This window comes from Scyliorhinus canicula, chromosome 6 (assembly GCF_902713615.1).
Source record: "Scyliorhinus canicula chromosome 6, sScyCan1.1, whole genome shotgun sequence".
Classification (NCBI taxonomy): domain Eukaryota; kingdom Metazoa; phylum Chordata; class Chondrichthyes; order Carcharhiniformes; family Scyliorhinidae; genus Scyliorhinus; species Scyliorhinus canicula.
In genome coordinates this window covers 200,412,610-200,434,057 of record NC_052151.1, presented here as the reverse complement: position 1 = coordinate 200,434,057, position 21,448 = coordinate 200,412,610, and the positions used below count along the sequence as shown (strand labels likewise).

At 52.8% G+C, this 21,448-nt stretch overlaps 1 protein-coding gene and 1 non-coding gene across 2 annotated transcripts; both read right to left on the bottom strand.

Moving 5' to 3' along the window:
* Positions 1 to 1,835: 1,835 nt before the first annotated feature.
* On the bottom strand, positions 1,836 to 1,909 carry trnar-ucu. The gene has a single exon. It is a non-coding gene; the product is annotated as a tRNA-Arg (tRNA).
* An 8,867-nt stretch (positions 1,910 to 10,776) lies between these two features.
* LOC119967787 (protein turtle homolog A-like) lies at positions 10,777 to 19,615 on the bottom strand. Its single transcript, XM_038800783.1, has 5 exons — positions 19,425 to 19,615; positions 17,358 to 17,403; positions 14,655 to 15,515; positions 14,406 to 14,542; positions 10,777 to 11,244 (listed from the first exon to the last, which is right to left on the bottom strand). The coding sequence occupies exons 1-5, from the start codon at positions 19,579 to 19,581 to the stop codon at positions 11,015 to 11,017; spliced, it is 1,431 nt and encodes a 476-aa protein (XP_038656711.1). The 5' UTR covers positions 19,582 to 19,615; the 3' UTR covers positions 10,777 to 11,014.
* Positions 19,616 to 21,448: the final 1,833 nt, after the last annotated feature.

Sequence of the window (21,448 nt, the reverse complement as noted above, 5' to 3'; positions counted from 1 at the left end):
ATCTATACTCCTTCCTATCTCTGTAATCTCCTCCAGCCCCTACAACCCTTCCTATCACTGTAAACTCCTCCAGTCCCTACAAACCTCCCTATCTCTGTAACCTGCTCCAACCACTACTAATCTCCCTATCTCTGTAACATCGTCCAGCCCCTACAACCCTCCCCATCTCTGTAACCTCGTCCAGCCCCTATAACCCTCCCCATCTCTGTAACCTCCTCGAACCCACAATGCTCCCTATCTCCGTAACCTCACTAATTTGCTACAACCCTCCCTATCTCTATAACCTTCTCCAGTCTTTACAACCCTCCCTACCTCAGTAACATCCTCTAGTCCTCTTTATCTCTCTAACATCCCACAGCCCTCCCTATCTCTGTAACCTCCTGCAGCCCCTACAATCCTTCCTATCTGTAACATCCTCCAGTCCGTACAACCCTCCCTATCTCTGTAACCTCCTCAAGCCCCTACAACCTTTCCTATCTCTGTAATCTCCTCAACCCTTACAACCCTCCCTATCTATGTAACCTTCTACAGACTCAGCAACCCTCCCTATCTCTGTAACCTCCTCCAGCCCCTACAACTCTCCCTATCTCTGTAACCTCCTCCAACCCACAATGCTCCCTATCTCCGTAACCTCACCAATTTGCTACAACCCTCCCTATCTTTATAACCTTCTCCAGTCTTTACAACCCTCCCTACCTCAGTAACATCCTCTAGTCCTCTTTATCTCTCTAACATCCCACAGCCCTCCCTATCTCACTACCTCCCCCTGTGTGCGTGGGTTTCCTCCGGGTGCTCCGGTTTCCTCCCACAGTCCAAAGATGTGCGGGTTAGGTGGATTGGCCATGCTAAATTGCCCGTAGTGTCCTAATAAAAGTAAGGTTAGGGGGGGGGGGGTTGTTGGGTTACATGTATAGGGTGGATACGTGGGTTTGAGTAGGGTGATCATGGCTCGGCACAACATTGAGGGCCGAAGGGCCTGTTCTGTGCTGTACTGTTCTATGTTCTATCTCTGTAACCTCCTCCAGCCCTTAAAATCCACTGAGCTGTTCGAATTCTGGCCTTTTGAGCATTCAGCACCACACTTGGGGTTCCATGAGCTCTGAAAATCCCTTCCTCTACCTGACCGTCTCTCTTTCTCTGTGGGCCTCCCTCCCTCTGTGTCTCCCTCCACTTCTTTCTCTCCTTGAAGCCTTCCTCCCCTACACTGCCTCGCGTGCTTCCCTGTCAAATTGTCCTGGGTAGCCCTCCTGATCAGCGAATTGGCAAGGCTTGGTGGGTTCCAGGAGGCGCTATGTCAATGCAGTTTGCTGCATTGACTGTGGCTGAACTCGCTTCAGCGCCAGAGGACCCAGCCCCTCAGAACCAGCACCAGGGACAGCAGCAGCCGCAGGGCGCCCGGATTCAGCACCCTGGAGAGCGCACTCGCTCTCCTCCCTGGACCACAGCTCAAAGGGGGTTCCTCGCCCCCTGGAAAAATCCCGAACTCCTTCAACCTTCAATTTGATTCTCGCAGATTCTGCTAGATTGCAAATATATATAAAGGAACTTTGAGGCCAGATTAATGCAATGGTCTTCCTCAATGTGCAAAGGGCAATGATGCAGTGAGAGGGGTAACAATCCAAATACCTTCATCCAAATTATTCCTATTTTGCAAGGATTCAGCAAGAGTGAGAATGCTTTGTTTCAAAATAAATCGCACGTGCAGCATATTCCAGCAATTGCACAATTGCAGACTGTCGATATAAATAAGTTTCACGTTGCTTTGAAGGCATTTAATTCGGATTTTTATTCTTCTGAAGGGGACGTGATGAAAAAAAAAACACATTTAACATCACCATCTCTGCCGGGACTCGAACCCGGACCCTCTGGATTAGAAGTCCAGCGCGCTGATCCATTGCGCCACAGAGACTGACCTGCTTTCCTTCCCCTCTTCTGTAGCAAAATTGCAGAGAACATTCATGACTGAGCTATTGCAATTGGGATGTGGGATGTGCACAGCGAGCGAAAGAGAGCAGCACAAACTCCGGATCTGGATTGCAAGGCAGCTGGGACCTGGAATTGGCAAAACTGAACGGAAGGAAGTTGGAGTGAAGAACTGGGGAATCCACCCAGACTGAATACTCCCCTTCCAAAATAGTCGCAGCAGAGCAGAGATGTGTCCAGGGATCTGGGTGCCCTAGGATATGAATCGCAAAGGGGGCAGCAAGTAAATAGGGAAGTTAATCGAATGTTATCATTTATTGTGAGGGGAAATTATTATAAAAACAGGGTATTGTGTACAGTATTGATCTTCTTGCTTGAGGAAAGATGTAAATGCATTAGAAGCCGTTCAGAGAGGGTTTACTGGACTAATACCAGGAATGGGTGAGTTGTCTTATGAGGAAAGTTTGTTAGAGATTAGGTTTGTATCCACTGCAGTTCAGAAGATTAAGAGGGCGACTTGATCAAACTTTTAAAATCCCGCGAGGTATTGACAGGGGGATGTGGAGAGGATGTGGGGTACCCGTACCCGCCTCCCCGGACAGGCGCCGGAATGTGGCGACTAGGGGCTTTTCACAGTAACTTCATTGAAGCCTATTCGTGACAATAAGCGATTTTCATTTTTCATTACAAGAAAGATGGGGGGGGGGGGCACTAATATCATGGCTGGGAGGTTTGCTGGAGTCACTCGGGAGGATTTAAACTAGTATGGTAGGGGGGTGGAAACCAGAGCATTAGCTGAGAAGCTGTCATAACTGAAGGGGAAATAGAGAACAAAAATAAGAGAACAACATCACCCTCAGGTGACAAGTGTGAGAAGGGAGGTGGTCAATGCAGGATTGAGGGTGCTGTACCTAAATGTGGGCAGTATACGGAACAAGGTAAATGAGCTTGATGTGCACATTTAAATTGGCCGGTACAATGTTGTGGGCATCACAGAGACGTGGCTGCAAGGGGAACAGGGTTGGGATCTAAATATCCAAGGGTATATGTCCTATCGAAATGACAGGCAGATGGGCAAAGTAGATGCATTGCATTGTTAATAAGGAATGAAGTTAAATCAATAGCAAGGAGCTATCAGAACACAGAAACTCTGTGGGTAGAGTTGAGAATCACAAAGGTAAAAAGAACCTGATGGGAGTTATATACAGTAGTCAGGATGTGGGGCAGAAAATAAATCAGGAGATAGAAAGGCATGTAAAAAAGGCAATATTACAACAATCATCGGGGACTTCAATATGGTGGACTTGGAAAATCAGGTTGGTAGTGGATCCCAAGAAAAGAAATTTGTGGAGTGCCTAAGAGATGTTTTTTTGGAGCAGCTTGTGACAGAGCCTACGAGGGAACAGGCAATTCTGGATTTGATGATGTGTAATGAGGCAGACTTGATGAGGGAACTTAAGGTGAAGGAACCCTCAGGGAGCACTGACCACAATATGATAGAATTTACCCTGCAGCTTGAGAGGGAGAAGCTGCAAACAGATGTAATGGTATTACAATGAAATAAGGGTAACTACAAAGACATGAGGGAGGAGCTGGCCAGAGTTGATTGGAAAAGGAGCCAAGCAGGGAAGACAGTGGAACAGTAATGGCAGGAGTTTTGGGGGGTTATTCAGGAAGCACAACAGAAATTCATCCCAAGGAGGAGGAAACATGCGAAGGGGAGGACAAGGCGTCCATGGCTGATGAGGGAAGTCAAGGACAACATAAAAGCAAAAGAAAAAGCATACAAAGTGGCGAGGATTAGTGGGAAGCCAGAGGATTGGGAAGCCTTTAAAAGCGAGCAGAGGACAACTAAAAAAGCAATAAAGGAGGAGATGAAATATGAGTGCAAGCTAGCTAGTAATATAAAAGAAGATAGGAAGATTTTTTTTCAATATATAAAAGGTAAGAGAGAGGCAAAAATAGACATTGGACAACTGGAAAATGTGGCTGGAGAAGTAATAATAGGAAGCAAAGAAATGGCAGAGGAACTGAATAGTTACTTTGCATCAGTCTTCACGGCCCTCGCTAGAGCTCCAGGAGAACCAGGGGGCAGAGGTGAGTGCAGTGGCCATCACTAAGGAGAAGGTTCTGGGAAACTGAAAGGTCTGAAGGTGGATAAATCACCTGGACCGGATGGACCACCCCAAGGTTCTGAAAGAGATAGCTGAGGGAATTGTGGAGGCATTGGCGGTGATCTTTCAGGAATCACTGGAGGCAGGAAGGGTCCCAGAGGACTGGAAGGTGGTTAATGTAACACTCCTGTTTAAGAAGGAAGGGAGGGAAGAAGGGAAATTATAGGCCGGTTAGCCTGACTTCGGTCATTGGTCAGATTTTAGAGTCTGTTATTAAAGATGAGATCGTGAAGTACTTGGAAGTGCATGGTAAAATAGGACTGAGTCAGCACGGCTTTGTCAAGGGAAGGTCGTGTCTGACAAATCTGTTAGAGTTCTTTGAGGAGGTAACAAGGAAGTTAGGCAAAGGAGAACCAGCGGACGTGATTTATTTAGATTTCCAGAAGACCTTTGACAAGGTGCCGGATAGGAGTCTGTTAAATAAGTTAAAAGCCCATGGTGTTAAGGGTAAGATCCTGGCATGGATAGAGGATTGGCTGACTGGCAGAAGGCAGAGAGTGGGGATAAAGGGGTGTGTTTCAGGATGGCAGCCAGTGACTAGTGGTGTGCCTCAGGGGTCTGTGCTGGGACCACAACTTTTCACAATACACATGAACGATCTGGAAGAAGGAACTGAAGGCACTGTTGCTAAGTTTGCAGATGATACAAAGATCTGTAGAGGGACAGGTAGTATTGAGGAAGCAAGGACTTGGACAGGCTAGGAGAGTGGGCAAAGAAGTGGCAGATGGAATACAATGTGGAACAGCGTGAGGTTATGTACTTTGGAAGGTGAATGGAGACATAGACCGTTTTCTAAATGGAAAGATGCTTAGGAAATCAGCAGCACAAAGGGACTTGGGAGCCGTGGGGCCTCACGGTAGCATGGTGGTTAGCATCAATGCTTCACAGCTCCAGGGTCCCAGGTTCGATTCCCGGCTGGGTCACTGTCTGTGTGGAGTCTGCACGTCCTCCCCGTGTGTGCGTGGGTTTGCTCCGGTTGCCTCCCACAGTCCAAAGATGTGCGGGTTAGGTGGATTGGCCATGCTAAATTGCCCGTAGTGTAAGGTTAATGGGGGGATTGTTGGGTTATGGGTATACGGGTTACGTGGGTTTAAGTAGGGTGATCATTGTTCGGCACAACATCGAGGGCCGAAGGGCCTGTTCTGTGCTGTACTGTTCTATTCTATTCTATCCTTGTTCAAGATTCTCTTAAGGTTAACGTGCAGGTTTAGTCAGCAGTTAAGAAGGCAAATGCAATGTTAGCATTCATGTCGAGAGGGCTAGAATACAGGACCAGGGATGTACTTCTGAGGCTGTATAAGGCTCTGGTCAGACCCTATTTGGAGTATTGTGAGCAGTTTTGGGCCCCGTATCTAAGGAAGGATGTGCTGGCCTTGGAAAGGGTCCAGAGGAGGTTCACAAGAATGATCCCTGGAATGAAGAGCTTGTTGTCTGAAGAACGGTTGAGGACTCTGGGCCCTCACCTGGGGTATGGTGCACAGTTTTGGTCCCCTTATTTGAGGGAAGACGTAGTGGCTTTGGAGGCAGCTCAGAGGAGGTTCGCTAGATTGATTCCAAACACGAGGGGTTTGTTGTCTGAGGAGAGATTGAACAGTTTAGGCCGATAGAATTTAGAAGAATGAGGGGAGATCAAATCGAGGAATACAATGTGATAAAAAGTATGGTAAGAAGTCTTACAACACCAGGTTAAAGTCCAACAGGTTTGTTTCAAACACGAGCTTTCGGAGCGCAGCTCCTTCCTCAGGTGAATGTGCTCCGAAAGCTCGTGTTTGAAACAAACCTGTTGGACTTTAACCTGGTGTTGTAAGACTTCTTACTGCGCTCACCCCAGTCCAACGTCGGCATCTCCACATCATAAAAAGTATGGATAAAGTAGACGTCGAGCTGATGCTCTAAATCTTAGAATAAGAAGCAGCAAATTTAAAACGGAGTTCAGGAGAAACTGCTTCTCCCAAAGGGTTGTGAATCTGTGGAATTCGCTACCCCGGAGTGCAGAGGATGCTGGGAAAGCGAGTAAATTTAAGGAGCAGTTAGACAGATCTTTAATTGGTAATGGGTTGAAGGGTTATGGATAACGGACGGGACAGTGGAGTTGAGGCCAGGATGGGATCAGGATGGTGTTTAGGCTCGGGAGGCTAACTTCCTGCTCCTAGGCCATGTGATCTAGGGAGGAAATGCTCTGGCTGATTTTGCAATCCAGCTCTTGGTCTGTAACATTGTAGGTAGCAGATGATCAGCCATGAAAGAATGGCAGATCAGCTTTGATGGGCCGAATGGCCTAATTCTGCTCTTACATCTTATGAACATATGGGCAAGGAAACCTCCTGCTGGTTATCACGTACTGTCTACCATCAGCTGATAAATCAGTACCTTCATGTTGAACATCACTTGGAGGAAACGCTGGGCACAGAACGTGGCCCAGTTGCACCACCACAGACCGAGCTGGTCGGGTCCAGAAGGACATAGCTGCGAGGCTGGGACTGCAGCAGGTGGCGAGGGAACCAACAAGAGGGAAAAACATACTTGGCCTCACCCTCACCTGCCTGCCTGCTGCAGATACACCTGCCCATGACAGTATCGGTAGAAGTGACCACCGCACAGTCCTTGTGGAGACAAAGTTCCGTCTTCACATTGAGGATACCCTCCATCGTGTTGTGTGGCACTGCCACCGTGCTGAATGTGATAGACTTCGAACAGGTCCAGCAACTCAAGACTTTGCTGTGGACCATCAGCAGCAGCAGAATTGTATTCAGCCACAATCTGCAACCACAGGGCATATCCCCCACTCGACCATTACCACCAAGCCAGGGGATCAATCCTGGTTTAATGAAGAGCGCAGGAGAGCATGACAGGAGCAACATCAGGCATGCCGGGAAATGAGGTGTCAACCTGGTCAAGCGACATCTCATGACTACTTGTGTGACAAACAGCATAAGCAGGCAGTAACAGACAGAGCTAAGCAATCTCCCAACCAACAGATCAGATCTAATCTCTGCAGTTCTGCCGCATCCAGCTGTGAATGGTGGTGGACCATTAAACAACTCACTGGAGGAGGAGGCTCCACAAATATCCCCATCCTCGATGATGGAGGAGCCCAGCACATCTGTGTAAAAGGCAAAAGGGTGAGGCATTCACGGCAATCTGGTGCACCTACACCTCAGGGACTGCAGCAGTTCAAGACGGCAGCTCCCCACCACCTTCTGAAGGAGCAATTAGGGGTGGGCAATAAATACTGGCCTAACGAGCGACATACACATCTCGTAAAATTGAATTAAAAAACCCAATTAAAAGCCATTTCTATAATTTCCAGCAGGCAGGATAATGCTCTCTATCTTTGTTATCTTTAACAGCCCTGACAACACTTACTGAGCTGGATTCTCCGCAGCCCCGTGCTGAAATCGCGTTTAGCGTAGGGGCAGAGAATCAACGTTCACGCCAAAATTGGGCCCGGCATCGGTCCGCTGATTCTCTGGCCCCCAAGGATCGGGGGGTTCGCGGAGTACTCCCCCGCGGCTGGGGAGTCATTGCCAGAGGCCCGGCCACCGATCACCTGCTCCCAACCGGCCGGGTTCCTGACGGCATGAAACTAACGTGGTACGGCCGGTCGGGACTCTCAGGGACTCGGTCCACGGCCGCCCTGGTGGGGGGCGCAGGGGGATTGGGCACCGGGAGGGGCCATATCGGCAGCCAGGGGACCAATCAGGCCGGTCGGATTTTCGGTTGGGCGGCCAATCGGGGGCCTACATTTTGAAGCTACCTCCTCTGTCCAAGTCCGCCATGGCGCTCAGTGTGGCCAATGGAGGTCGCCGCCATGTGCATGCACGGACTCCAGACCGGATGCGGGGGGCCCGTATCCGCAGCTCAAGCTGCGTGAATCACTCCGGGTCCCTGCCAGCCCCCCCCAGGTCAGTGAATCGACTTTTTTATTGGAAACTCGGGAGTGAAACGCCAATGTTTTTACGCCAACGTGGCGCCATAGTCCTACTTTGGGAGAATCCAGTCCACTATCTCTGTAAACTCCTCAAGGCATTATAACTTACTATATCTCTGCAACCTCCTCCAGTCCATACAACACTCCCTATCTCTGTAACCACCTCCAGCCCCTACAACCCTCCCTATCTCTGTAACCACCTCCAGCCCCTACAACCCTCCCTATCTCTGTAACCACCTCCAGCCCCTACAACCCTCCCTATCTCTGTAACCACCTCCAGCCCCTAGAACCCTCTTATTTCTGTAACCTCCTCCAGCCCCTACAACCCTCCCTATCTCTGTATCCTCCATCCCCTACAACCCCCCCCCAATCTCTGTAACCTCCTCCAGTCCCTACAACCCTCACTATCTCTGCAACCTCCTCCAGCCCGTACAACCCTCCCTATCTCAGTAACGTCCTCCAGCCCCTACAACCCTCCCTATCTCTGCAACCTCCTCCAACCCATGCCACCCTCCCTATCTCAGTAACCTCCTCCAGCCTCTGCAGCCTTCCCTATCTCTGTAACCTCCTCCAGCCCATACAGCCCTCCCTATCTCTGTAACCTCCTCCAGCCCCTACACCCCTCCCAATCTCTGTAACCTCCTCCAGCCCCAACAACCCTCCCTATCTCTGTAACCTCCTCCAGCCTCTCTGCGCTCCTCCAATTCCGGCTTCTTGACCATTCCTGACTCCCATTGGTGGCCATGCCTCCAGCTGCCTGGGACCCGAAGCTCTGGAATTACCTCCCCTCCCCTCTGCCTCTCTCACTTTAATGTGGAGATAGCACGGTAGCACAGTGGTTAGCACAATTGCTTCACAGCTCCAGGGTCCCAGGTCCGGTTCCCGTCTCGGGTCACTGTCTGTGTGGAGTCTGCACGTCCTCCCCGTGTGTGTGTGGGTTTCCTCCGGGTGCTCCGGTTTCCTCCCACAGTCCAAAGATGTACAGGTTAGGTGGATTGGCCATGATAAATTGCCCTGTGTCCAAAATTGCCCTCAGTGTTGGGTGGGGTTACTGGGTTATGGGGATAGGGGGGAGGTATGGGCCTTGTATAGGGTGCTCTTTCCAAGAGCCAGTACAGACTTGATGGGCCGAATGGCCTCCTTCTGCACTGTATATTCTATGATGGCGTTGGACTGGGGTTGGATTTGAAACAAACATGTTGCACTTTAACCTGGTGTTGTAAGACTTCTTACTCTCTCACTTTAAGGCTCTCCTCAAATCGTTCCTCTTTGACCATTCCCGACCTGCTCCTCCTGTCTCCCCGTGTGTCTCAATTAGTGTTAAATACTTTTGTAACGTGCTCCCAGTGTGGCAGTGCTGTGATGTGCCCTGGGGGATTTTCCTGTGAACACTGTACAGTCAGACTGTCAGTTTGTGATTGTTTGGTTCATCTGTTTGTCAGCGGATATGCAGCGGGGGAAATGAGCACTCCAGCCCTGGTTTCACACCCTCCCAAACACTGCTCGGCAATCTCAGCTGCTTCATTCTGCCTCACCCAGCACTGCAGTCAATCCGCCCTCTCCCTTCACTGAACACAGGCCAGGAAACCAGAGGCTGCACACTCGCCTTTCTCTGTGACAATCAGCTGCGCCTGAGAGGGTAAGGGAGAGAGGTAGGGGGAGGAAGAGAGAAAGAGAGAGAGATGGAGAGGGGCAGAGAGAGGGATGGGGCAGAGAGAGGGAGAGGGGCAGAGAGAGGGAGAGGGGCAGAGAGAGGGAGGGGGCAGAGAGAGGGAGGGGGCAGAGAGAGGGAGGGGGCAGAGAGAGGGAGAGTGAACGAGAGGGGGAGGCAGAGAGAGAGGGGCAGAGAGAGGGAGAGAGGGAGGGATGGAGAGAGAAAGAGAGGGGGAGGCAGAGAGAGAGAGAGGGAGGGACGGAGAAAGAAAGAGAGAGGGAGGCAGAGAGAGAGAGGGAGGGATGGAGAGAGAGAGAGAGAGAGAGAGGGATGAAGGGAGAAAGACAGACAGATATAGAGAGGGAGAGAGGCAGAGAGAGATAGAGAGGAAGAGAGAGGGAGGCAGAGAGAGAGAGACAGAGGCAGAATGAGAGAGGCAGAGAGAGAGAGAGGCAGAGAGATAGACAGAGAGAGAGAGGGAGCAAGAGACAGAGAGAGATGGAGAGAGTGACAGAGTGAGAGACAGAGAGAGAGAGACAGAGAGAGAGCCACAGAGAGCGAGAGACAGAGAGAGAGAGAGAGAGACACAGAGAGCGAGAGACAGAGAGAGACACACAGAGAGCGAGAGACAGAGAGTGACACACACACACACAGATGGAGAGAAAGGCCGAGTGAGAGGGTGAAGTAGTTAGAGCCTGAGAGGCAAGCCAGAGAGATGGAGGAATAGAGAGAGATAGAGAGCACGAGTGCGAGAGAGAGAAAGACAGAAAGAGAGAGAGAGAGAGAGAGAGATAGACAAAGAGAGACAGAGAGGAGAGAGAGAATGAGTCAGAGTGATTGTGAATGTGTGAGAGAGACTGTGGTTCATGGACTGAGATGGAACAGCACGAGAAAATGAAAGGCAGAGGGAGATGAGAAACAGAGGAAGAGGGAGTGAGTGAGTGACACAGACACAGCGGGAGAAGAGTGTGAGAGAGGCCGGGACAAATGAAGAGAGACAGAAAGAGGTGCAGAAATAGAGAGGCAGAGAGATTGAGACAAACCAGGAGAGAGGATGAGAGATCGAGAGAAAATCATTGACTCCTCAGTGTGACCAATGAAAACCATTTTTATTTCAGTGTCTTTACAGCTGTCCCATCCTGAGGTCAAGTTTTCCGGATGGTCCGGTTCCCCTCGGCCGCTAGAACTTCTTCCCCTCTGACACCTTGGGTAAAGTACACAGTGCGATCCCAGGTGACGCTGCCCCAGGAGGGGGAGGGAGGGCGGCAGCAGATTTCACTCCTGCTCTAGGTGAAGGCACAGGCGGTATTACACAGAGCGATCCCATGGCATTCACAGGAGAGTGGCCTGCTCCAAGTTCCCAAAGCGGCTCAGATCTTTCCCCTGGGCTCCCTCCGACTGCTCCCTCTCCTTCCGTCGCCGGTATTCCTGAAATTCCTCCCTGAGAGCAGCACAGCGGGACTCGGTGGAGGAGCGGGACTGGCGGAGGGCCCACACACCTCCGAGGACCTCCAAGGACTGGACCGTCCCGGATCGCCTGAGATCGGAGGACATTGAGGATCCTAGAGACAGGGAGAGAGAGAAATAGACCGAAACAGCGAGAGTTAGATAGAGAGAAAAAGACAAAAACAGAGAGAAAGAGAAGCAGAGACCGACATACATAGATGGAGAGAAAGAGACAGACATAGACACAGAGATAGAGCAAGAGACAGAGGTACAAATAGAGAGAGAAAAAGAGACACAGAGAGAGGGAGAGAGAGAGGGAGACCGAGTGAGAGATAGAGAATGAGAGAGAGTGAAAGAGACACAGAGAGAGGGAAACCGAGTGAGAGATAGAGAATGAGAGAGAGTGAAAGACACACACAGAGAGGGAAACCCAGTGAGAGAGACAGAGAAAGAGAGGCAGAGAGAGAGATGGATAGAGAGAGAGCGACAGAGATTGAGAAAGAGTGACAGGGAGAGAGAAATAGATAAAGAGAAAGACAGACAGTCAGCCAGGTCCGCTCTCAATATCACCGATCTATCTTCTTCCAAATCCCTCAATTCCTCCATCTCACCTTCTCCCCAATCTCACCGACCCACCTTCTCCCCAATCCCACCGACCCACCTTCGCCCCAATCCCACCGACCCACCTTCTCCCCAATCACACTGACCCACCTTCTACCCAATCCCACTGACCCACCTTCTCCCCAATCCCACTGACCCACCTTCTCCTCAATCCCACTGACCCACCTTCTCCTCAATCCCACTGACCCACCTTCTCCCCAATCCCACTGACCCACCTTCTCCCCAATCCCACTGACCCACCTTCTCCCCATCCCTCAATCCCACTGACCCACCTTCTCCCCATCCCTCAATCCCACTGACCCACCTTCTCCCCAATCCCACTGACCCACCTTCTCCCCAATCCCACTGACCCACCTTCTCCCCAATCCCACTGACCCACCTTCTCCCCAATCCCACTGACCCACCTTCACCCCAATCCCACTGAACCACCTTCTCCCCAATCCCACCAATCCACCTTCTACCCAATCCCACTGACCCACCTTCTCCCCAATCCCACTGACCCACCTTCTCCTCAATCCCACTGACCCACCTTCTCCTCAATCCCACTGACCCACCTTCTCCCCAATCCCACTGACCCACCTTCTCCCCAATCCCACTGACCCACCTTCTCACCAATCCCACTGACCCACCTTCTCCCCATCCCTCAATCCCACTGACCCACCTTCTCCCCAATCCCACTGACCCACCTTCTCCCCAATCCCACTGATCCACCTTCTCCCCAATCCCACTGACCCACCTTCTCCCCAATCCCACTAACCCACCTTCTCCCCAATCCCACTGACCCACCTTCTCCCCAATCCCACTGACCCACCTTCTCTCCCAATCCCACTGAACCACCTTCTCCTCAATCCCACTGACCCACCTTCTCCCCAATCCCACTGACCCACCTTCTCCCCAATCCCACTGACCCACCTTCTCCCCAATCCCACTGACCCACCTTCTCCCCCAATCCCACTGACCCACCTTCTCCCCAATCACACCGATCCACCTTCTCCCCAATCCCACTGACCCACCTTCTCCCCAATCCCTCAATCCCACTGACCCACCTTCCCCCAATCCCACTGACCCACCTTCTCCCCCATCCCATTGACCCACCTTCTCCCCAATCCCACTGACCCACCTTCTCCCCAATCCCACTGACCCACCTTCTCCCCAATCCCACTGACCTACCTTCTCCCTCAATCCCACTGACCCACCTTATCCCCAATCCCACTGACCCACCTTCTCCCAATCCCATTGACCCACCTTCACCCCAATCCCAGTGACACACCTTCTCCCCAATCCCACTGGCCCACCTTCTCCCCAATCGCACTGACCCACCTTCTCCCCAATCCCACTGACCCACCTTCTCCCCAATCCCACTGACCCCACCTTCTCTCCAATCCCACTGACCCACCTTCTCCCCAATCCCACCGACCCACCTTCTCCCCAATCCCACTGACCCACCTTCTCCCCAATCCACTGACCCACCTTCTCCCCAATCCCACCGACCCACCTTCTCCTCAATCCCACTGACCCACCATCTCCCCAATCCCATCGACCCACCTTATCCCCAATCCCACTGACCCACCTTCTCCCCAATCCCACTGACCCACCTTCTCCCCAATCCCACTGACCCACCTTCTCCCCAATCCCACTGACCCACCTTCTCCCCAATCCCACTGACCCACCTTCTCCCCAATCCCACTGACCCACCTTCTCCCCAATCCCACTGACCCTCCTTCTCCCCAATCCCACTGACCCACCTTCTCCCCAATCCCACTGACCCACCTTCTCCCCAATCGCACTGACCCACCTTCTCCCCAATCCCATTGACCCACCTTCAGCCCAGTCCCACTGACCCACCTTCTCCCCAATCCCACTGACCCACCTTCTCTCCAATCCCACTGACCCACCTTCTCCCCAATCCCACTGACCCACCTTCTCCCCAATCCCACTGACCCACCTTCTCCTCAATCCCTCTGACCCACCTTCCCCCAATCCCACTGACCCACCTTCTCTCCAATCCCACTGACCCACCTTCTCCTCAATCCCACTGACCCACCTCCTCCCCAATCCCACTGACCCACCTTCTCCCCAATCCCACTGCCCACCTTCTCCCCAATCCCACTGACCCACCTTCTCCCCAATCCCACTGACCCACCTTCTCCCCAATCCCACTGACCCACCTTCGCCCCAATCCCACTGACCCACCTTCTCCCCAATCCACTGACCCACCTTCTCCCCAATCCCACTGACCCACCTTCGCCCCAAACCCACTGACCCACCTTCTCCGCAATCCCACTGACCCACCTTCTCCCCAATCCCACTGACCCACCTTCTCCCAATCCCACTGACCCACCTTCTCCCCAATCCCACTGACCCACCTTCTCCCCAATCCCACTGATCCACCTTCTCCCCAATCCCACTGACCCACCTTCTCCCCAATCCCACTGACCCACCTTCTCCCCAATCCCACTGACCCACCTTCTCCCCAATCCCACTGACCCACCTCTCCCCAATCCCACTGACCCTCCTTCTCCCCAATCCCACTGACCCACCTTCGCCACAACAGTTCAATTTCCTCCATTTTCTCAAATTCCTGAACCTCCCACCTGACCTTGCAGTGACCTGTGTTGACGCTGGGGTTCCCACGCTGCGGTTGTGCAGTGCTGACCTGTAAGTGCGAGGTCCTGGAGGGCGATGCTGGAGATGGGCCTCCTCGGTCTCTGGTGTGGCTTAAGTGCCTCGAGTATCTCGGAGTTCATGGTGAGTCCCTCATCCCACTTGTGTTGCTCACCAGCCAGGAAGTCCCTGGAGGAGTTGAATAGAGAAGAGGGATAGGGATCAGGGAGCTGTGTGCCCTTTGACCCCCGCAGGCACCGACCCCCTCCCCCCATCTTGAGTTCAACTCTGTTGACCTTACCTCCTGTCGCTGCTCCTCTCCTCCGAGGCTCTCCGTGAGGCATCTGCGCTGTGGTAGCCGCTGCTGTTGGGGGCGGGTGAGCTGCCTGGAACCTCCGACGGGGCAAAGGAGGGACCTCGATCCCGAGGAAATTCTGGATTGGGTCTGGCCTGCGGACGGCAGCGCTCCAACCCAGAGACCGAGGTCGCCCCACACCCCCCGGGGAGGTTCGACCCCCGGGGAATACCCGAGGGGCCTACCCTAGTGGGCTCGAAAGCCAGGCCTGTGGGTAGGTGACCCGGATCAGCTGTCTCTAGGGGTCCCGGCCATGAGACGCCATGGGTCAGGCCCCTGTCACCGGCAACGATGGAGGCCAGCTCCAGCAAGCTGTGGCTGGGCCTCGCAGAGAGGCCTGTGTTCCCATCGGAGAGGACAGGCCTGCAGCTGGGTTCGCAGACCAAGGGGCGAGGGATGGGGCTGAGATCGGGGATAAAGGGAGGATGCGAGCCGTCGGTGGGGCTGCTGCTGGCCATGGCAAAGTAGCATGCCCGTGGGCGCCCTCGGGCCTGGCCTCTGGCCTTTGCCCTCAGCGGGGCACTCACCCGCACCCCCTGGATCTGGGGGCAGGCGTCAGACTTGGCACGGGTGGGCGAGGCTTCAAAGTGAGGGACCAAGGGGGCGAGCTGAAGCCCAGGCTGTCTCTGCATCACAAAACGGCCATCCGGGCCCCGTTGGATAGACTCCAGGCTGCCGAGGTGAGTCTCATACTGTGCGTGCTTCTCCCCACTGCTCCTGCGACGAGACACAGAGTCGTGTTCGAAGGTCTCGTAGAGCGCGGTCTCTAACTTAAACTTCAGCAGACTGTCCGGACTTTCCGAGCGCCTGAGGGGGAAGACATAAGACAGGTTTAGACTTTCCAGGTACAAGTCACCATCAAACACTTCCAGGACAGGTACAGCACAGGGTTAGATACAGAGTAAAGCTCCCTCTGCACTGTCCCCATCAAACACTCCCAGGACAGGTACAGCACGGGTTAGATACAGAGTAAAGCTCCCTCTACACTGTCCCCATCAAACACTCCCAGGACAGGTACAGCACAGGGTTAGATACAGAATAAAGCTCCTTCTACACTGTCCCCATCAAACACTCCCAGGACAGGTACAGCACGGGGTTAGATACAGAGTAAAGCTCCCTCTACACTGTCCCCATCAAACACTCCCAGGACAGGTACAGCACAGGGTTAGATACAGAGTAAAGCTCCCTCTACACTGTCCCCATCAAACACTCCCAGGACAGGTACAGCACAGGGTTAGATACAGAGTAAAGCTCCCTCTACACTGTCCCCATCAAACACTCCCAGGACAGGTACAGCACGGGGTTAGATACAGAGTAAAGCTCCCTCTACACTGTCCCCATCAAACACTCCCAGGACAGGTACAGCACGGGGTTAGATACAGAGTAAAGCACCCTCTACACTGTCCCCATCAAACACTCCAGGGCAGGTACAGCACGGGGTTAGATACAGAGTAAAGCGCCCTCTACACTGTCCCCATCAAACACTCCCAGGACAGGTACAGCACGGGGTTAGATACAGAGTAAAGCTCCCTCTACACTGTCCCCATCAAACACTCCAGGGCAGGTACAGCACGGGGTTTGATGCAGAGTAAAGCACCCTCTACACTGTCCCCATCAAACACTCCCAGGACAGGTACAGCACGGGGTTAGATACAGAGTAAAGCTCCCTCTACACTGTCCCCATCAAACACTCCCAGGACATGTACAGCACGGGGTTAGATACAGAGTAAAGATCCCTCTACACTGTCCCCATCAAATACTCCCAGGACATGTACAGCACGGGGTTAGATACAGAGTAAAGCTCCCTCTACACTGTCCCCATCAAACACTCCCAGGACAGGTACAGCACGGGGTTAGATACAGAGTAAATCTCCCTCTACACTGTCCCCATCAAACACTCCCAGGACAGGTACAGCACGGGGTTAGATACAGAGTAAAGCTCCCTCTACACTGTCCCCATCAAACACTCCCAGGACAGGTACAGCACGGGGTTAGTTACAGAGTAAAGCTCCCTCTACACTGTCCCCATCAAACACTCCCAGGACAGGTACAGCACGGGGTTAGATACAGAGTAAAGCACCCTCTACACTGTCCCCATCAAACACTCCAGGGCAGGTACAGCACGGGGTTAGATACAGAGTAAAGCTCCCTCTACACTGTCCCCATCAAACACTCCCATGACATGTACAGCACGGGGTTAGATACAGAGTAAAGATCCCTCTGCACTGTCCCCATCAAATACTCCCAGGACAGGTACAGCACGGGGTTAGATACAGAGTAAAGCTCCATCTACACTGTCCCCATCAAACACTCCCAGGACAGGTACAGCACGGGGTTAGATACAGAGTAAAGCTCCCTCTACACTGTCCTCATCAAACACTCCCAGGACAGGAACAGCACGGGGTTAGATACAGAGTAAAGCTCCCTCTACACTGTCCCCATCAAACACTCCCAGGACAGGTACGGCACGGGGTTAGATACAGAGTAAAGCTCCCTCTACACTGTCCCCATCAAACACTCCCAGGACAGGTACGGCACGGGGTTAGATACAGAGTAAAACTCCCTCCACACTGTCCCTATCAAACACTCCCAGGACAGGTACAGCACGGGGTTAGATACAGACAGACACAAATTTTCTGATGAACTTACTCAAAGTTTGACGCCTTCTGATAGCGACTGAAAAAAATGGGAGAATCTGTAAAAGGTTCAAAGATTTGACTGTTAAACATTATGAAATGACACCTGAAGAAATGTCCAAATAACGGTTCAGCAATGGAGAGTGTCCAGTCAGTGTACAGATATCTCCCTGAGAGAGGGACTGAGAGACACCAGTCAGTCTACAGATTTCTCCCTGAGAGGGAGGGACTGAGAGACACCAGTCAGTGTACAGATATCCCCCTGAGAGAGACTGAGAGACACCAGTCAGTGTACAGATATCTCCCTGAGAGAGAGGGACTGAGAGACACCAGTCAGTGTACAGATATCCCCCTGAGAGAGACTGAGAGACGCCAGTCAGTGTACAGATATCTCCCTGAGAGAGAGGGGACTGAGAGACACCAGTCAGTGTACAGATATCTCCCTGAGAGAGAGGGACTGAGACACCAGTCAGTGTACAGATATCTCCCTGAGAGGGAGGGACTGAGAGACACCAGTCAGAGTGCAGATATCTCCCTGAGAGAGAGGGACTGAGAGACACCAGTCAGTGTACAGATATCTCCCTGAGAGAGAGGGACTGAGAGACACCAGTCAGTGTACAGATATCTCCCTGAGAGAGAGGGACTGAGAGACACCAGTCAGTGTACAGATATCTCCCTGAGAGAGGGACTGAGAGACACCAGTCAGTGTACAGATATAATCATAATAACAATCTTTATTAGTGTCAAATTAAAAAAAAATTAGTTGATGGGATGTGGGCGTTGCAGGCTGTGCCAGCATTTACTGCCCGTCCCTAATTGCCAATAAGGGGGCAGTTGAGACTCAACCACATTAATTGTTTTGTAATTACCTTTATTGTTACAAATAGGCTGACATTAACACTGCAATGTGGTTGCTGTGAAACTCCCTTTGTCGCCACATTCCGGCGCCTGTTCGGGTACACAGAGAATCCAGCTATCAAGTCTTTCGGGAGTCGTGGGAGGAAAGCGGAGCACCCGGAGGAAACCCACGCAGACACGGGAAGAACGTGCAGACTCCGCACAGGCAGTGACCCAAGCCGGGAATCGAACCTGGGACCCTGGCTGTGAATCAATAGTGCTAACCACTGTGCTCCCATGCCATCCTGAGTTGAGAGGGCCAGGGAGACGCCAGTCAGTTGACAGATCCTCTCTTGTAGGAGTTGGTCCTGGTCTGCCACTTGTGTGGCGTGAATGTAACTTGTCAGCCCAAGCCTGGGTATTGTCCAGGTCTGGTGTGTGCAGGTGTGTGCATGCGCATATGCAAGTGTGTGTACGTGCGTGAGAGTGCCTGCACGAGACCACGCGAGAGTGAGTGTGTGCGCGAGTGTGTGCATGTGCAAGAGTGTGCGTGTGTGCGCGAGAGCATGTGTGTGCGAGAGTGTGTGCGCTCGTGTACGGACTGCTTCAGCGTCGGAGGATTTGTCAATGATGCTGAAAGCTGCAGTCATCAGCGAAAATCCCCACTTCTGAACCTCTAATGGGAGGGAGGTTTTTGGTTGGGCCGAGGACACTACCCTGAGGAACCCCTGCAGTGATGTCCTGGAGCTGAGATGATTGACCCCCAACAACCAGAACCATTTCCTTTGTGCCGGGTGTGACTTCAACCAGCGGCCAGTTTTCCCTCTGAATCCCATTGACTCCAGTTTTGCTCAGGCTCCTTGATGTCCAGCACGAGGGGCCACAGCTTTAAATTGAGGGGTGATAGATACAGGACAGATGTCAGAGGTAGGTTCTTTACTCAGAGAGTAGTAAGGGCGTGGAATGCTCTGCCTGCGACAGTAGTGGACTCGCCAACACTAAGGGCATTCAAATGGTCATTGGATAGGCATATGGACGATAAGGGAATAGTGTAGGTGGGCTTGAGAGGGGTTTCACAGGTCGGCACAGCATCGTGGGCCGAAGGGCCTGGACTGCGCTGTAATGTTATATATTCCATGTAACTTTTGGTCAAATGCTGCTTGCTCTCACTCGTGTGCCACACCGTCGCCACCCCCCCCCCCCCCCCCCCCCCCCACCCCACAATCACCAAAAGGTTCCTTACTTTCCATTCTCCTTGCCCTCCTCAGTTTCATTAGGTAGGATACCAAAAGGCTGATCAACAGGGCGCTGGTCAGGAAACAGGCTCCAGCAATGATCCCCGCCCTTATAGACTGTGACAGAGGTTCCAATATCCTATTGCCAGAGGGGTAGCTGGACATGCCTACAGCAGACAGAGAAAGGGACAGGGTCACACAGTGCATTCACACACGCTGGGAGGCAGGGCACATCTGTGACAGCTCTGTGAGTCTGAGCCAGTCCCACTTGGTACTCTCGCACGCACGCTCTCGCACGCACGCTCTCGCACGCACACTCTCGCACGCACACACTCGCTGGGAGGCAGGGCACATCTGTGACAGCTCTGTGAGTCTGAGCCAGACCCACTTGGTACTCTCGCACGCACGCTCTCGCACGCACGCTCTCGCACGCACGCTCTCGCACGCACGCTCTCACACGCACGCTCTCGCACGCACACTCTCGCACGCACACACTCGCTGGGAGGCAGGGCACATCTGTGATAGCTCTGTGAGTCTGAGCCAGTCCCACTTGGTACTCTCGCACGCTCTCGCACGCACGCTCTCGCACGCACGCTCTCGCACGCTCTCGCACGCACACTCTCGCTGGGAGGCAGGGCACATCTGTGATAGCTCTGTGAGTCTGAGCCAGACCCACTTGGTACTCTCGCACGCTCTCGCACGCACGCTCTCGCACGCTCTCGCACGCACGCTCTCGCACGCACACTCTCGCTGGGAGGCAGGGCACATCTGTGATAGCTCTGTGAGTCTGAGCCAGACCCACTTGGTACTCTTGCACGCTCTCGCATGCACGCTCTCGCACGCACGCTCTCGCACGCACGCTCTCGCACGCACACTCTCGCTGGGAGGCAGGGCACATCTGTGATAGCTCTGTGAGTCTGAGCCAGACCCACTTGGTACTCTCGCACGCTCTCGCACGCACACTCTCGCACGCACACTCTCGCTGGGAGGCAGGGCACATCTGTGACAGCTCTGTGAGTCTGAGCCAGACCCACTTGGTACTCTCGCACGCTCTTGCACGCACACTCTCGCACGCACACTCTCGCTGGGAGGCAGGGCACATCTGTGACAGCTCTGTGAGTCTGAGCCAGACCCACTTGGTACTCTCGCACGCTCTTGCACGCACACTCTCGCACGCACGCTCTCGCACATGCGCACGCACACCACCGTGCACACTCTCGCACATACATACTCTTGCACACACGCACACTCTTGCACATGCACACACTCGCGCGCACACTCACTCTTGCGGGTCTCGTGCACGCACTCGCGCACGTACACACACTTGCATATGCACATGCACACACCTGCGCATGTACACACTCTTGCACGCACTCTCGCACACGCACACTCTCTCACACACGCACACATTCTCTCGCACACACTCTTGATCACGCACACCCTCCCACTCACTCCCATTTGTGGTGATATGTGCATATGCATATCTATGTCTAACTGTACATAGTTGCACCAATGAATATATTTGAATATAATATCACCAGGGTCCATGGCCATTGGCCAATACATGTAGGGACAGTTATGACCTCCCCCAGCAGGTGGAACCAGACACCCAGACAGACATATATATACCGGGGGAACGGACGGGAGGCAGGCACTGGATATCAGGATAGAGGACAATCATTCTGCCCCTTTGTTTCACAGTAACGGAGACAGAATTGTTTGGACACAGAAATGCATGGTTACCATCCAGCATGTCACGAATAAATACTTATGGCATCATATCTTTGTGTTCTCTGTGTACCGTCAGGATCAGGGAAGCCATCAAACACAACAGCATTTACACTCCCTCCCACTCACAAACATTCACACTCACACGCTCATTCACACTTACTCACTCGGCTCACACACACAAACTCAAACACACACTTGCACTCACACACATTTGTACTCATACTCACTTACATGTTCACACTCGCACACTTTCACTCCACGTTCATTCACCCACACTCGCACCCGCACACGCACCCGCACT

Excerpts from the sequence above, each read along its gene's own strand:
- LOC119967787 (XM_038800783.1), bottom strand. The coding sequence starts at position 19,581 with ATGTCCAGCTACCCCTCTGGCAATAGGATATTGGAACCTCTGTCACAG. Across the intron at positions 14,543-14,654 it reads GAGAGGAGCAGCGACAGGAG|GGACTTCCTGGCTGGTGAGC; the intron begins GTAAGGTCAACA and ends CAACTCCTCCAG. Across the intron at positions 11,245-14,405 it reads CCAGGACCTCGCACTTACAG|GATCCTCAATGTCCTCCGAT; the intron begins GTCAGCACTGCA and ends CCCTGTCTCTAG.